We start from the raw sequence: 16,158 nt of genomic DNA on the forward strand, positions 1-16,158 counted from the left end.
TCGGAAAGCTCCTTAGAAAGTGGAGCAGCGCCAGACCAGAAGTATCTGACGGAAGAAAGGTCGTACTTGGTGACGGAAGGATCCTTGGCCAACAAGATGAAAATAGGAGGCACAATGTGGCAGAAGGTGACTCGGTGAGTTTCAATAGCTTTGAGGAAGGAAGCCAGTTCGAATCGGGGCAAAACAACCAAAGCTGTGCCTTGGAAGGCAGCGAGATGGATCATACACGTCAAACCATACTAATTTGGCTGAGTTAGCATGACTGAGCTGAAATCATTATGTACAGCCTTTCAACTTACAATGTGGTAAAACGGAAGAACTCCCAAGTAACGATCAGTAGCGACATCGACAGTTCCCTTGGTGTGTTGCGCAAGTTGAGTTAAATTGGAAGCAATGTTCATATGGCTAGCAAAATAGAATAAACATTAGTGATTGGCTTCTGTTTATCGACATTTAATTATCAAAACTTACCTAGTCATGACACCCTTGCTGCGTCCTGATCACCCGCATGATGTTAATAAAGATAAACAACGCACGCAAATTTATGTCGGAAGCACATTTACCTGTGGTACCACTGCTGAAGCACAAATAAGCGACGGTGTTGCAAGCCTCTTCGTAGGTATATTCCACAGCCTCCATCTCCTGATCAGCCAAAAGAACCTTGGTATAAGGTCGAACTCCATCGATCTCGCTATCGCCAAAGAGAAGCACATTGGATTTGGGAATACCAGCGAGCTTGGCAGCCTCAAGTGCAACGGCCAAAGTTTCTGCACTGGCAATAATGATCTTTGATTTGGTCTGCTCGAGCTGATAGTGGAGCTCCTTAGCAGTGTATGCTGGATTGGCGGGTGTGAGCGCACCGCCTGCGGCGACGGTACCGAACATAACTACAGCATAGTCAACCTAAAATGAGACAAGTGTTTGGATTGGTAAGTCTACTAAAGGACGCAGTGAGCTTATCGTATCATATAAAGATGTTGATCAAACCTTGTTTTGAGAGAAAAGACAAAGCGCATCGCCCTTCTTGAAGCCGAATTTGTGAAGACCTGCACGAAATCTGAGCGAGCTGGACTTGACCTGGCCGTAAGTAAGATAGTCTCCAGTGATACCATCGATCATGAGAGGCTTGTCGTGGCTAACGTTGTTAGGGTTGGAGAATACATAGTGCCAGATGCCCACCTGGGGCATGCTAGTGAGAGGTTCTGCTACAAAGACCATAGTGAAGTGGAGGTGGAGTGGGGTAAGATAGTGAACGATATGTGCGAGCAGGTTTTATATCGACCCTTTTCTGCTGCCAGATCCATACTCCGATATACCCCGCCACCCCCACAAGTAGCTTTCTTCATTACGAAGCAAAAATTGACGAGTTTAAGGTTACAATGCTCTGATTGGACGGTTGCCCACAAGAAACTTCTCGTTCAAGTTCGAAACTCTCTGTGGTACTCCTTGTGGAAAACTCGGAATACACCTGTTTCCATTGTATTTAACCCCACACGAAAAATACACTCAGGCGACGCTATAAGCTATGAAATACGGATGAAAACCGACATAGGTTCGAGAAGTAGGACTTTGAACGAAGCGAGTCCGCTTAAAAATATTAGCTCCAACGTCACAATGGGAAAAGCTAAACATACGGACATACGGAATGGATCATTTATATCGCCTTAGTAAAAAATTCTCGGATCCTATCATCTCTTAAATACAAGCAGCCAAATAAATATTAAGTTTTCTATAACCTTGCGTTGAACTTTGGCTGTGCTTCAGCGTTAGCAATAACCCTAAGCTCTTTACGCAGGATCTTGCCTGCTGCCGACTTGGGCACTACATCAAGGAACCGGACACCTCCTCTCAATTTTTTATGATTTGCCACATTACTGTCCACAAAGCGAATCAATTCCTTTATAGTCGCTTCGTTTCGAGGAGTTCCTTCCGTCACTTTGATATATGCTCTAGGCAGTTCCGTAGCCTGCTGTTCGTCATACACACCAATGACAGCGCAGTCTGCTACTTTCTCGCATGTTAATAGCAGCGCTTCGAGTTCTGCTGGAGCAACCTAATATAGGCAATACCATATTGGTCAGTACCCGAAATCGGGAATTCTCTTAGTTGAAAAGGAGCAGAAAACTGTGGGGTACAAACCTGGAAGCCCTTGTATTTGATAAGCTCCTTAACTCTATCAACGATAGCAAAAGTGCCACGTTCGTCTAGAACAGCTACATCCCCGGTATGAAGGTAGCCTTCGCTGTCAATTGTAGCAGCTGTAGCTTCAGGCATGTTGAGATAGCCTTGCATGATATTGGGACCTGGGGAAAAATAGACATTTGTGTGAACACAACGTCACACAAATTTACAGCTACGAAGAAATACCGGATCCTTACCAGCCATCCAGAGCTCTCCGCGCTGACCGAGCCCAACCTCTATGGCGTTTAGAAAAGCTCACATGAGAAAAACTTTAAAGGCGACCAAGGTGATAGCATTCATTCTGTAACTCACCGTTACCGTTGTCATCGACTATTTTAGCACGCATACCAGGAAGCATTTTTCCAATAACGCCTATTGAATACTAGTGTCAACACCTGCAAGTGATCGAGATTGTGTTTGTTTCTATTATTATCATTTTGGTTCCCTTACCATGCTCGTCATCATCCAGCGGTTGAATATGAGACCCAGGTGATGATTCCGTCATGCCATAGGATTGAACACATTTGGTATTCAACCGCGTATTGACAGCCGTGGAAAGTTCAGCAGACAAAGGGGCGGCACCACATTGGAAATGGGTGGCAGATGAAAGGTCATAGTTGTCGACAATAGGTTCCTTAGCCAACAGAACCAGGACGGGTGGCACAACATGAGCAATTGTCACCTTATACTTTTGTATAGCCTCACAGAACTTGACCAAATCAAATCGAGGCATGACCACAACGGCTGCAAGTCAGTAGGAGTGTCAGGATTAATATGGGGTAGTGGCGGGGATACTGAAAAGGACAGGCCTGGGAAATCACTTACGAATACCCCAGTATGGAGCCAAGTGGAGCATGACACTAAGCCCATACTTAATAAAAAACAGAGTTGACCTTGATTAATATGAAGTAAGTCGGATGATGTGCAATTTCACTACTCACGATATGGTAAAACGGCAAGAATCCAATAAATCGAGCTGTGTGATAATCCATATGCGGTTTCATAGCCTGGGCAATCTGAACGCAGTTGGCCGCAATATTAAGGTGGCTATAAGGTCCGGCTTAGTCACCCTTTCGTTGATTATGTGTCGAACGCTTTTGCCATATAGGGGGCAACTCACCTAGACATGACACCTTTACTTCGACCAGTGGTACCGCTGGAGAAGCACAAATATGCTGTGGTGGACTTGGCCTCTTCGAAAGTGTATTCCTCAGCTTCAGCTTCCTCATTTGCTAAGATCACTTGGGTATATGGACGAACGCCCTTGATGGTTCTATTACCAAACAGGAACACGCACTTGTGTGAAAGCCCAGCCTTGGTTGCAGCTTCCAGTGCTTTGTCCAAGTTTTCATCATTCGTAACGAGGTATTTGGAGTTGGATTCCTGTAACTGGAATAACAATTCGTCGGCTGTATATGCAGCGTTGGCGGTCGTCACTACACCTCCAGCGGCGATAGTGCCATGAACGATCACACCATAGTCAATCTATATAGATACGTTAGAGCCAGAATGCATAGGCTTCTCATTCAACATGCTTCCTACCGTATTGCTGGAGTAGATGCAGAGAGTATCACCTTTCTTGAAGCCATGTCGACGGAGACCAGCATTGAGCCTGAGAGACAGATTTCTTAGCTGTCCGAAACTGATGACATTTCCTGACTCTGCGTCAATGAAAATAGGCTTATCGTCCGAAACCGAGTTGGGGTTCGAGAAGATGAATCGAGTCAAGCCTGTTTGAGGCATCATCAGTAGAGGTTCGGATTTGAAGACCATGGTTGAAGGCAGTTGTGGAAGAGAGTATGGCAAACACGGTCCGACATCATTCGTAGTATTTACTTTGTGTCATTTTCCCCACGCATGAGAACAAAGTTACCTGAAATCCAAATTAGGCCACCTTTAGACTTTCATTCAATTTCATTCATGTAAGCAGCTTTGGGGGCAAGTAGCATGTTCCAAATATAGATAGTTACGATCACAGACGTGTCAAAGACAAAGCATTTGCGTATCGATGAGCGAAATTTGAAGATTGCCTTTGCACAATAGAAAAATGCGTAGACGTGCCACAGCGAGAACAAAAAAATTGCATGTCAGTAATCCCTTCCCGTCAGCTGTGACTGAAATTGGAAGACCTCAATGCAAAATCGAAGGAGTTGCTCCCAAAAGTTGTAGAGAACCTCCAGTCCCATTTACTCGGTAAGCAAAAGCGCTTTCTTTAAGCTAACGCGAGGAACCGAATCAGCCAAGGACATCCTTTTGAATGATTTCGCAAGTTTCCGCTCGTTTACCGCTAAAAGTCCGTGTGAATTGTGAGCAGGTCAGGTGAAATTGGTATATTAAATGAAAAAATGTAGTACACCGAGTCTATGTTATGTCACAAAGAATTAGAACAAATTGGTATTAGGAAAGGCAAAAGCGTTGGCAACGGAAAGTCAAGGGCCATTTGTATAAATATCGCAAGCCGATAGGAGAAACATGGTCCAATTAATCAGTAAAATCAAGGGTTGGCGACATGCAGATGAGAGTCACGTTTAGACCGAGGTTCCTTCTCCTCAACATCAGAGTCATCCTCCAAATTTTTCCAGTGATTGAGAACCGAGATAGCCGTGACGATGGTCTGCAACGAGTGCTTAGAGTTGAAACCCTTGCGTACGTTGCCGATCAGATTAGGTTCGTCTCTTGCTACCGCGTTCTGTTCATTTGTAATCCATGGATGCTTGAGAGCCTCGGATGCTGTTATCCGCTTGGAGGGGTTGAAGGTCAGCATTTTGTCTATCAAGTCTTTGGCTGTAGGTTGTATACTGATTAGTATTGCGCAGTCAATACGCTGTCATGGAGAAGTCAAAGTGCTGGCTTACCGGCATCTGAAATATCAGACCAATATTCTTCGTCGTATTCGTATTTTCCAGACATAATGGATTCAAAGAGCGCGGCTTGGTCTGTAGCGTGGCATAACAGACCATTAGCAGATTGTACGTAGTCCCAAGGTTATTTAAAAGTTGTTCCTACCTTCTCCCCAAAATGGAGTATATCCACTCAGCAAAGTGAACTATTGGAAAAATTGCTATGAGCCTTTGAAAATCTGAATGACGATCGATGCTTCTGCAACTTACGGTAATAACACCTAGACTCCACAGATCAACAGGCTTGCCATGGCCAGTCTGCAGCAGGACTTCTGGTGCCACATAACCTGGTGTTCCGCAGGCAGTTGTCAAGATATCATCATGATTTTTGAGAATCTTGGACAGGCCAAAATCGGTGATCATTAAGTTTGCGTGTTCGTCAGGTGTTTGAAATAATAACTAAGACAAAGTAGCATAAGGGCTGCGGTCGAGGCACGGTCAATGAGGAAGGATGAATGGTGTAAACTCACATTTTCTGGTTTTAAGTCTCTATGAACAATCTTTTGAACACAATGTCAGCCAAAACCAAAACTGGATATCAGATAAAAATTGTGGGAAATGTCATCTTACATCCAAACTATGAAGGTACTCAACACCTTCTAATATTTGTTTAACCATGGCCGAGGCATCCTTCTCGGTATAGTTACCCTTCGCAAGCAATTGAGTGAATAGTTCACCACCACCAGCAAGATCAGTGACAATGTAAACAGCCTCTTTGCTTTCATAGAGCCCATGCATGGATACTACATTGGGGTGTCGTACTTGCTTTAGAATATCTAGAAACGGGATGTTTGGTTGGTGATCTAGGCCATGCATGAGCTCCCATAAAGTCCTCACTATTTGTACGTACCTAACTCGCTGCTTAGCATATGTTCTTTGCCTGTAACATGTCAAGCAACGTGTTAGTATTTTGAGTCGTAGTACATTTTGGAAAAATGTGCCACGAAATTGGCTGTGCCACGTATGATGCAAAGCAACCTACCAGCGATAGCTTTCTTGAGAATGATCTTGAGAGCGAATGGTTGACCTGTTTGTTTGTGGAAGCATTCCTTGACAACGGCGAATGAACCAACGCCTAACACTCTCTTTGAGATTCGGTAAGTTCGTTCCAAGTCAGCGGGATAAGGTGGCGACTCATCGTTAGTCTCATGAGTCTTTTTGAAGAGATTGAGAACTTTTTTCATCAGGGGTGATTTGTTCATTGTTTCGTATATTTGATTCCTATGCGAAGGAGAGGAAGCTCACTGAGTACATATTTTTTTTTATTTTCTATTTTTTGACCCAAAGGTTCTTGCACAGCCCAGCAGCAACAAACAGCTCAGCGCATTACAAAACGTGAAGGGTCGGTGCCTTTTCGACGAAAACAAAAAAAGCACCTCAAAATACACAAACAGCTTGAGCAATATCAACTTACAACAAGGCGGCTTGGGACCGATGTGTTTTAGGGGAACTTGTGCTCATCTAGTATTATGATCTGAGCTATGTTTTCTTTTCTTCGGTTTTATGAAACAATGCCTGGGTGCAGACGAGAGAAAGGCAGTGGGAATAAAATAAATAATAATAAAAAAAAGAGTGTGGAGACAGAAAAGAAAGTGGGTCAAAGCTCTCAAGGTCTTTTTTTTTTTAAGGCATAGGTAACAAAAGCACTTGGCGAGCACGTGTATCGTGTCATTCACAGAGTATGAGCACAAGACAGGACCATTATCTTATCCGCCGCATATCAACGATATCACTCTTCAATAAGGTGACAATCGAGTCGTCGTCATCATAGTTCTCAGCCTCGGTTTCTTCGTTGGCCCCCAACTCAAATCTTCCTCCTTCTCTTAATGCCTTGTCAGTAACACCGAGATGCTCCACTGTGATGGTGCCGTCAATGATATCGATTTCCTTTACGACCACCTCCTGTAATGAATACACACACAGTCAGACATACTGCTTACACATACAAATGCACAGATGAACATTTCACATACCCGCCAATCCGAGATTTCGGGTGTATAGGTAGCCGACAAAACCAATGTCTAGAGGGGCATGCGGTAACGTTAGACCTCATGAACAATTCAGCTACCCATGACATGACATCTTCATAAAGCAATCACGTACCTTTATAGCGAGCACGTCGAGCTCCTCTGGTAAATTGGTGGTAAAATTCACAACCTCGCAGGCATTATAATCTATGACTTCGTCCATATCCGCACTTTCGATCGCTGTATAGGCCATGGGTACAGTTCTGCCATTGTCAGCCTCATTATCATCAGATGCGTAGTCAACCGCATCATCAACCCATGTGTTCCCCTCCAAGTCTTCCACTCCACTTTCCGCAGAGATTTGGCTGGCTCTGACCACCCTAGGCGCTTTTTGAACAGGGAATTTCTTCTCAGTTTTGCTTCGCAAATTATACCCTCCGCCATCGCTTGGACCGGGATCAAGATCAATGCTGGTGATGACAGCTGTACCACCTACTAGTTCTGAAGGATTTGCTTGCGGCGGCTGGAACCTGATGTGTTCCTTTGGTGGCTCCTTCTCAATATCATTCAGAAATCCGCGTTTCTTATTTCGGTTCTTTTTGAGAAGAGAAGACGATGGAACAAGCCCATTTTGTTCAGCTGGCTGAAGGACATGACTTTTGAAGATCTCAGGCTCCTGATTTGAGGCAATGGGTTGTGGCTGTTGGATCATGGGTTGGTTCTCCTTCGTATCCTGGAACTGACCCTCCATTGCCTTCTTGAGCCGCCGCCGCCGTTCATTTCGAGACCGAGTTTTTGTGCTTCCTTCCCCTGGAATGGTCTTTTCGTTTGCTATCCGATTATGCGATGAAGCTGTCGGTTTCTCTATGGTATTACTTTTCGGCAGATCAGATACTTTGGTCGATTGACTGGAAATTTGCGCCTGACGCTGAGCAGGAGACTTGGATGAGGCAGGCTTTTCCTTGGATTTCTCCTTGGATTTCAGTTTGGCAGCTTTGCTCAATTTGCGCTCCAGCTTGCGTTGTCGCTTCGCTTCCTCTTTTGCCTTGGTATCTTTTGCATGTACTGCTTTTTTACTACGCTTGACCTTCTTCCTCGTAATCTCAGGCTCTGAATCAGACTCGCTCTCTATTATTGATGCTGTATGGAAGGCGGTAAGTAAAGCAAAAATGGCAAATTGGTTCGATGACAGTATTCGTGACCGCTTGCCTTTTCTCTTTCGTCTATCGCGGTGTATGATATCACTCTCATCATCGACAATTGGCTTGACGCTGTGGTTGAAAAGCATTTAGTGTCTTAAACTGTGTCTTTTGCATCGACTCTGAGACTTACGTGATCAGATCCTTGTCTTTCAAGAGCCCAGATAGATTGCTTCGCGGCATCAATCGAAACCCCTCCATCTCGAGAAACAGTGGGTGCTCAATATTGAAGTCATGCGCGATCCCTTCAGACAATCGATTCACAGTCTTGCATTCTTCTTTTGATACCGGATACCAGCACTTTAGCGGCGGAAGTGGTGGCAAAAACGTCAACCTGATTCGCATGAAGTAAAAGGCGAAGTGACGAGCGGTGACCGCTATTTTTTTTTTTTTTGGGAAGGTTGTCAATGTGGTACTTCCATAAAATTTTCGCCAGGTTCAAAACCAAACTCTCAATCATAGATTATTCAGGCCGTAGGCCGTATGTTATATTCAATAATGCAGCACATTAGTAATTAAATCATCACTATATCAATGCACGTTATATAAAATAAAAGCAACTCTAGTTATATACCACTATATTGCGACAGCTATCACTGTTGATAACCGCCATTATCCGACCAGTTTTTGGGCCAATCTAAGCCTAGACATGGCATGCCAGCTCCACACCGAGTCTTCATCTTTTGCTCCCAAGATTCAAATTCCAACAAGGCATTGCTGGCTTCTGCTACAGCCTTTTTGGCATAGACATGGGACTTGCCTTCGTATCGCCACAAATACGTTTGAGACATGTAGGAGGAAAAGACACTGTTTTTGGTAGAGGCACCATTCTTAGGTTCCATCACTGACACGTTGGATGAGGACGTACTTGCTGCCGTGTTACTTGACTGGTTGTCATCTTCTTCAGACCACACTCCTGAGGAAACGAGCAAAATGCTTGATTTGATCGTGCTTGTGGTGGTGGAAGAAGGTGTGGTCGCGCCCTCCATGGCAGATGGAGACGGCAGAGGTGGACGAGAGTCTTTGGCTGATCTCATGGAGAAAAATCGCATGATCTTGTCTCCGCCATTTTTCTTTTTCGTTGAACGACTGAAAGTCAATGCCCTCTTTGGCTTTTCGACCTTGCTTTCCGTTTCTGAATATTGATCGATCAAGGACGCTCGTCGTTCTCTAGTAGGCGCGAGTACGAGTTTGGGATAATCTTTGGGAGATAGTGAGCTCAGGAGTCTGAGCCTATCAGCAGGTTGTAAGTCGTCAATCTTTGATTCAATAAAGTTAAATTGCGTGTAAAAAACGCCTAATAAAGATTCAAGAATAATATGTGCCTCCAATGCACTACGTTCGTAAGCGGCATGAAACGATCCGATGGACGCTCCAGAGGCAAGTCCAGATTGATGGAGTCTGGACCAGCACAGATCTTGTTGACAGACATTGTCTGGCACAATCCCGTTGTTCGACCAGCTGACTTGTGCGTCTTTCCAAATTGTGCCTACACGCCATATTAAAGTCCTGATGAAAAATACTCGAACATTTCGACTCCAATGCAGCAGCAGTCGCTCAAACGTAGACGGGTTCAGCAATGTATCGAGACACAGATCATTTGCAGAAGCAGGATCTCTAGTCAGTAGCTCGAAATGATTGTACACAAATGAAAGCGTTCGTACTAAAGCAACAGTATGGTCGCTATTCTGAAGTATCGTTCGAATAGTTTCCAGGATGAATGGGACGTTGATCGGAAGAGAACATAAGGTACCGTTCTTTTCAGGATGGGCCGTAAAGTCATGAACGATCATCTCCAGCAGGTCAAAGAGACCTTTGTATGAAGGTGAGTCGCGAACGATAATGGATATGATAAGTAAAATGAAACACGACGGTATTATCAATTTTGAAATTCTTATTGTTACTTACAAAATATGCTTTCGACAGCACATAGCTTTGTTCTCTTGATGGCCGTGCGTACCCACACGTCAGCCATTCCATGAAAAGTACCTTGATCACAGCTGAGGACCGATTTCACCACACAATCGGCATACCTTCGAGTGGCCAGCTCAAGCACTTTCGGTTTCCCATGGTTCGCACCAGGTGGCGGTGGACTATTGGCAATAAAGGTGTTGATGGGTCGACCGTCGTCTGTTGAAGAGCCTCCAATCACAGGATTGGCTTCAAACGATGGATCGTCTTCCATACCTACTGGATGGTGCTGACTGTTGTCTCTAGGTATACCGTTCGAGTCCCACTGCACGATAGTGGTAACAGAGTTAATTTCGCGGTGAAGCAAGGAATCGATTTTTCCTTGAAAGAAAGAAGCTAAAAATACGTAAGCTGGTGCCGCCGAGAGCATTGCTGTATTGTGCTGCGAGGATCTATGGCCGAGACCTGCATTCATGGGTTGAAGATACTCTTTGAGCACCATGTGGTAATGCTTGTAAAAAGCAAAAAATAATTCACTGTCGTCTGATTGCCATCTCCTTAACCAATTGCCAGCTTGTTCGATTGGCTTTGGTGTATTTGATTTTCCCAGCTTTATATTGTTTGTTAATGTTCGATAATCGTCACATATCAAATCACGGAGATGGTGTGGAATAACAGATATAACATCTTGACGGTAATTTGACAACCTATCATTGGCCATGGGTTAAGACACGATGCAACGGTAAACATTGAAATTTTTTGAGGCTAAGCTTACTCTTCAAACCAGCCCATTTCGGTTTGAACACGCCTGTATATGCTTTTTGGTAAGGTCAAGACCTGCAGTAAAGCTTTAGACATGCCAGGTATTTTGAAGAAACTCAGTGCTATAGTTTTGTCAAAATAGTGTTAGCATCATAATTTGCATCGCATCTGGCAAACAAATAAGTGCAGACAGTCGTACCAAATATTTTCGCGCAGAATACAATGACATTGGAATATACGGCTTTTTGATTGAGACGATCAATAGCATATTGCAATGTGTTTAACAAAAGCGAACGATACGTTCTATAATCTTCTTCCATAGCAGGGTCGGTAAGTTTGATGGAACAATCCAGGTTGGCCCATTGTTTGTAGTCAGAGGAACCACACCTATCTGCAAGGTGGGCATGGCATGAATGAGACATCCGTGATTAATCAAAAATACTCCCGCCTACGCTGCAACCCATCCCTTAGTGGTCGCAGCTCGAATTGCCTAAATATTGACTTACCAAATTCCACAAATTCCGGTCTACGAAATTGATCGGCAAGAAAAAATAAAGGAGAGACAGAATTGACATTTTCATTAGCACTTGGCGGCACCCAGAATGAATGTGGCGGGGTAAAGGCGTTCCAATTACCTTATCATTATCTCCAGTATAGCTTCAAAATAATATGACCGTTCATTGTAGACGGTATGAACCACTGTATTCATGAGAGCTCTCCACCTATAAGACAATTAAGGGGATAATTGTAACAGAGCAAAAAAAGAAAAATGACAGGTCAATAATAGGTCCAATTGAACGTACAGCATGACCAAACACACACCATCTTAATAAGATGTTCCTTCCTGAAGAAATTTCTTTCTGGTTGGCAGGGTGCCGACGAGCTAGCCACGGTAATAATTGATGTCTTAGGATATCTAGCTTGTGGCGGTCTTTGTTATGAAATCTGGTTTTGTAATGTACAAGACAAGGCCAAAAGCATATATTTTTGGACTGAGTTAGTCGAAATGGCCTCCTACCCCTGGTACAACATATTTGTCCATACCTGACTAACGCTTTTCTTGCCAAGCGATAATCGATCTCACCAAGGTCGGATACTACATGAGTTGACGAAGCACTGCCTTGGTTGGTTCGCGTACGAAAGATTTTCCTTTTGTTGTTGTTGTCGTCGTGACCAAATATTTTGACAGTCATTGAGCTTTCACCGAACAGACCGAAGAGGCTATGCTTGGCTCGGCGTTGGCGACTTTCTGATACTACTGGGTGAATCGATGAAAGAGTGGAGGATGTCATAGTGTGGGCGAGTAAGTCGGTAGATTTCGCATAAGAGGACGCTAAGATCGAATTTCTATTGGATCCAGTTGCATAAAGCAGCATATGAGGTCTAATAAATGTGTATTGAGGGCGCTAAGTGGGCTGACCAATTTTCGAACGAAGTACAAGTTGAGAAACTATCCAGAAAGAATGGCGGAAAGCAAAATTGGACGACGCAAGAAAAATAAGAAAAAATAAAAATAATACAACAGAAAGGAAAGGAGATGGTGTAGTTGAAACCAACTGCCCGAAAAAAAAGGCAAGGCTTATACCATGAATGATGCAAGCGTGACCCTGATGGAGTGTTGCCTTGTCAGGGAGATGATTTCGTATTCGCACTACACCGGAAAAAACCCTCCCTCCTGCGACATTACCTTGCTGCCTTGTTCTTTCAGACGTAAAAGGGGGGCCGCGGAGAGGGGAAAAGGGGGGGAGACGTAGGAGCACATTTCAGAACCATGGATCTTTGTGCAAGTATGCCATTGGATAGGGACCGAATGCGCATTTTTGGTTTTACAGTATCAATATAAGCTACTTTGCGTATGCCAACACGGATTGGTAGGGAAGAATGACAGTTATTAAAGGAAAAAGATAGTCTAGGTCAACACAGTACTACAAAATTAAATGGTGGTCCTATATCTTGTTACTCCATTATTTGGGATTTTTTTTTTTTGGGTGCCTATGCGCCAATGTGTAATATTGGAACGATGTTATTGGAACGATGTTCTTATGATGTTCGTACAAAATTTTCATCCTGCTATAGGTATATAACAGCTTGACCTGGTAAGCTCTTTTTTTTTATAAAAGCATCAGATAGTGTTGTATTGAGTTTGTCTTAGTCGAGCTTGGGCTCCCCGTAATTGGGATTCGAGCTCCTGTATACGGGTCTTGAGGGTTTGTTCTCTGGAGGCAAACTCAGCCTGCCTAGCTTCAAGGGACGAAACCTGGCCTGCCAAGGTTATATTTTCTGCCTTAAGTTCGGACACTTCATTTTCCAGGGATTGAAGTTTTAGTGCTTTCCGCAATCGAGATCGTCTTGCTGCGTCTGTATTTCGCTGTCGTTTCGTGACGATATCTTTTGTTGCAGACCCATCTCGCTTCGATCTTTGTTTCGTTGTTTTACGACTGCTGACACTCGAAGATGACTCGGACAGCACATCTGTTTGTTGTACAGGCAAAGTTGAACCTAGAATGCCTCGTTGTATCAAATCATTCTCCAACCAATCGTCAATAGCATCTACGCTCAGGCCTGGCCCAGCTCGGTCGGAAACAGTCTCGACCTTGACATGAGTAGCCAGTCGCCCTGATCGAACATCGACCATTGGATTTGAATGTGTGTGTCGTATATGGAAAAAATGATGAGAAAAGAGGAATAAGAACAGATAGCGTTGCGAGATGAGATGGCTGAAACTCGTCCCATCGCGTCAGTCACGAGTTTCCATCCACTCTCATTCGTCGACTGCTGTGACTCAACTCAGCTCCCACAGTTGATTCCTGATGGCTTCGCGAACGTGCTTCCTAAGAATCCATTCGAAATATAGGATACTGTTGAGAACAAAAAAGGATGTTTATGCACAACAGCGTATGGTACATGAGCTTGCCTGTCGTAGCTGATGTCTTGGGAATCAACCTCTCTTGTTATCCACAAGGTTCAGACTCCACTACATCAATCAACTAATTTCATTATCAAATCAATGAGGAAGAAGATAAAAAGTAGGAAAAATAAGCGAACATTGAATGCACTCAATAAAAGACACCTTTCTTGCCTTGCTGAGTCTTACCGCCCGGCTACCATCATCGTCGCATGCATGCATGCGTCCAACTACTACTGGTCAACTTCACTTTACGTACACAACCACGGTATTCTTAACATGATGTGTTTATCTTTTTTTTTGGCAGTTAGTTGGCACATAGGTGAACTATTCCCAACTAAATTGTAAGTGGGCAATGAGGGGGAGGGGGGAATTGATATTACAGTGAACTAAATGTGTGGAGGGAATGACGACAATACATAGATGGGGGATAAAGTGGACGATTAGCAACCTGGTGAAAAGTTTAGAGGGTAAAGCAATATCACAAGGCGGTGCTCGAAGGAGAAGCTTATTCAATGGTCCACATGTTATTTTTCCCATGCTGAACATGCTCAACTTCGGTTTTATCGCCAGGACGTCCTGCTGTCATTTCCAAGTCGGAGCCATCGTCAATATCAATAGGTGTATTCTTCTGGACCACGCCTCCTTTATGGTCTTTAGTGAAGACTTTTACGCCATGCCATAGGTTATTAAAGGCGAAACCGGTCATCACGCTGGTACCAATGTTAAGTACAATGGTAATAACAATAGTGAAGATCAGGAACCGTCGAGTAAATTGGTAAGGATCGTCTGAGGCGTCGCGGGGCATGGAGACTTTGGCCAGGCGGTATAAAAAGTAAATCAGACTCAACAGAGTGGCAATACCGAAAGTGCCCATCAACCACTTGTTTTCCTTGTAAACAGCTAGAAAGCCTAGCGCGAGGCCAAGAGCACCCAGTACGAATACCAAGATCATTTCTACGATACTGGCATCATAACCGAGCTTGGAAGACGGGATGAGCTGGGCGGCGTAGGAGAATACAAAGTATAAGTCAAGTTTCAAGAGTGTCAACAAGATGGATAGGTGAATCAAAGCTTTTCTGACACTGTCATGGTAATGCGGTTGGTGAGTGAGTCAAAAAGCCAATACTTTTGGAAAGCGTGTGGCTGAACTTACCGGACATCAGCCGAAAAGTTGCGATAGTTATCCCTAAATTAGAACAAACCAGTCAGAAAAAGCAAAACATTTCAAAGCGAGATGAAACAATATTTACCATGCAAAGCTTTTTCGCAGTTTCCAGGCAAAGAAGGCAATGACAATAAAGAACAATGGGATGAGAGCAATAATGGTATACTCTAAAGGTCGCATACGATGTTCGTAATAGAGAATAGCCATTTGTTGACCAGCAGGGTCTCTACTCCATCGAGGATCAACTGGGTCCCAATAGTCGATGTTACCACTATATTTCGCGTATAAATAGGGTTAAAGCGAGTTACAAGGTTGCGGCTGCCCGCATGGTCCTTGGCAAAGAGGGCTTGGCTTGACTTACCATCCAATCTGTTCCAAAATGATATGTTGCTGGAGTTGAATGCCACCGTAGCTAATAGAGTTGGACGCGCGCTGTTAGTAGCTGTACCAGCATAAGATTAGAAATCAAGGAGAAAGGGCTCTAGCTTACACTGCATAACACGAGGAACGGAGTTAAAAACGGGCAGATCAACTTGGTTCAAAACTATTTCAACTTACCAACAACGAGGAGACCGTAGAGCACTAGAGCAATCAGTTGTGCTAATTGAACAAAAATTTAGATTATTAGGCGTCCAAGGTTCAAATGTGTCCACTTCTTTGTTGATAGCGGGAATAGCGAACAAAGCTCAGCCATACAGGGCTGTGTTCCAGTTCACTTCCCCATTTTTTTACCTGTATTTCTTTGGTAAAGAGCGTCTACGCATAGAACAATTTGAAAGACTTGCGATACGATGAAAAGAGCATGGTAAATCAAATCAGAGACGCTGACACCTAAAGGACATGACAAAATAAGACAACTGCGAATTTCAGAATTATACGGTTTTAAAATTATTAAAAAAAAAAAAAGTAAAGTTCGAGAGACTTGCCTTCCGCAGCCGGTGATAAGTTACAGTTGCTGACCAATTGCAAGTGATTCATCACCACGAAGCCTTCCAAGAAGCATACTAGAACCGCTTCCAAACAGATCAAGCTGAATACAATAGTAGATTCACGAGTTTTGAAAATAGGAGAAGTGCTGAAGAAGTTAGACATTTCATGAGACACAGGAATGTAGCCAGTAGACCGAGTCATGCTCGCCCTTATAAAGTAGCCAGCGGAGAGAAAG

The 16,158-nt window shown here is 43.8% G+C and overlaps 8 protein-coding genes across 8 annotated transcripts; all 8 read right to left on the bottom strand.

Annotated features, from left to right (window-relative positions):
- On the bottom strand, positions 1 to 1,218 carry K450DRAFT_276777 (uncharacterized protein; the record flags this gene model as incomplete). The annotated part of the gene is made up of 5 exons (XM_051593242.1): positions 1 to 239; positions 300 to 405; positions 472 to 496; positions 564 to 903; positions 988 to 1,218. Coding segments are annotated over 5 exons (941 nt in total), but the record flags the coding sequence as incomplete, so codon positions are not given.
- A 511-nt stretch (positions 1,219 to 1,729) lies between these two features.
- On the bottom strand, positions 1,730 to 3,924 carry K450DRAFT_168844 (uncharacterized protein; the record flags this gene model as incomplete). Its single annotated transcript, XM_051584083.1, has 9 exons — positions 1,730 to 2,053; positions 2,140 to 2,303; positions 2,379 to 2,417; positions 2,494 to 2,553; positions 2,632 to 2,925; positions 3,007 to 3,052; positions 3,123 to 3,228; positions 3,302 to 3,666; positions 3,724 to 3,924. The coding sequence occupies 9 exons, from the start codon at positions 3,922 to 3,924 to the stop codon at positions 1,730 to 1,732; spliced, it is 1,599 nt and encodes a 532-aa protein (XP_051448757.1).
- Positions 3,925 to 4,454: 530 nt separating this feature from the next.
- Positions 4,455 to 6,662, bottom strand: K450DRAFT_219851 (uncharacterized protein). The gene is made up of 9 exons (XM_051585439.1): positions 6,496 to 6,662; positions 6,064 to 6,302; positions 5,932 to 5,961; positions 5,652 to 5,857; positions 5,552 to 5,581; positions 5,292 to 5,480; positions 5,188 to 5,227; positions 5,037 to 5,117; positions 4,455 to 4,965 (listed from the first exon to the last, which is right to left on the bottom strand). Exons 1-9 carry the CDS (start codon positions 6,540 to 6,542, stop codon positions 4,676 to 4,678), a joined length of 1,152 nt encoding a protein of 383 aa, XP_051448758.1. The 5' UTR covers positions 6,543 to 6,662; the 3' UTR covers positions 4,455 to 4,675.
- K450DRAFT_219853 (uncharacterized protein) lies at positions 6,312 to 8,714 on the bottom strand. The gene is made up of 5 exons (XM_051585440.1): positions 8,381 to 8,714; positions 8,258 to 8,319; positions 7,185 to 8,188; positions 7,055 to 7,102; positions 6,312 to 6,983 (listed from the first exon to the last, which is right to left on the bottom strand). Exons 1-5 carry the CDS (start codon positions 8,590 to 8,592, stop codon positions 6,783 to 6,785), a joined length of 1,527 nt encoding a protein of 508 aa, XP_051448759.1. The 5' UTR covers positions 8,593 to 8,714; the 3' UTR covers positions 6,312 to 6,782.
- A 126-nt stretch (positions 8,715 to 8,840) lies between these two features.
- Positions 8,841 to 12,113, bottom strand: K450DRAFT_195503 (uncharacterized protein; the record flags this gene model as incomplete). Its single annotated transcript, XM_051584502.1, has 8 exons — positions 8,841 to 10,060; positions 10,156 to 10,865; positions 10,934 to 11,042; positions 11,120 to 11,311; positions 11,427 to 11,446; positions 11,556 to 11,642; positions 11,743 to 11,865; positions 11,965 to 12,113. 8 exons carry the CDS (start codon positions 12,111 to 12,113, stop codon positions 8,841 to 8,843), a joined length of 2,610 nt encoding a protein of 869 aa, XP_051448760.1.
- Positions 12,114 to 12,858: 745 nt separating this feature from the next.
- On the bottom strand, positions 12,859 to 13,591 carry K450DRAFT_219859 (uncharacterized protein). Its single transcript, XM_051585441.1, has one exon. The coding sequence runs from the start codon at positions 13,553 to 13,555 to the stop codon at positions 13,043 to 13,045; it is 513 nt and encodes a 170-aa protein (XP_051448761.1). The 5' UTR covers positions 13,556 to 13,591; the 3' UTR covers positions 12,859 to 13,042.
- Positions 13,592 to 14,088: 497 nt separating this feature from the next.
- Positions 14,089 to 15,351, bottom strand: K450DRAFT_219860 (uncharacterized protein). The gene is made up of 3 exons (XM_051585442.1): positions 15,079 to 15,351; positions 14,982 to 15,014; positions 14,089 to 14,910 (listed from the first exon to the last, which is right to left on the bottom strand). Exons 1-3 carry the CDS (start codon positions 15,198 to 15,200, stop codon positions 14,334 to 14,336), a joined length of 732 nt encoding a protein of 243 aa, XP_051448762.1. The 5' UTR covers positions 15,201 to 15,351; the 3' UTR covers positions 14,089 to 14,333.
- K450DRAFT_219866 (uncharacterized protein) lies at positions 14,971 to 16,158 on the bottom strand. Its single transcript, XM_051585443.1, has 5 exons — positions 15,920 to 16,158; positions 15,726 to 15,824; positions 15,552 to 15,593; positions 15,355 to 15,405; positions 14,971 to 15,264 (listed from the first exon to the last, which is right to left on the bottom strand). Exons 1-5 carry the CDS (start codon positions 16,122 to 16,124, stop codon positions 15,161 to 15,163), a joined length of 501 nt encoding a protein of 166 aa, XP_051448763.1. The 5' UTR covers positions 16,125 to 16,158; the 3' UTR covers positions 14,971 to 15,160.

Source organism: Umbelopsis ramanniana, assembly GCF_025399195.1.
Source record: "Umbelopsis ramanniana AG unplaced genomic scaffold K450scaffold_3, whole genome shotgun sequence".
Lineage (NCBI taxonomy): Eukaryota > Fungi > Mucoromycota > Umbelopsidomycetes > Umbelopsidales > Umbelopsidaceae > Umbelopsis > Umbelopsis ramanniana.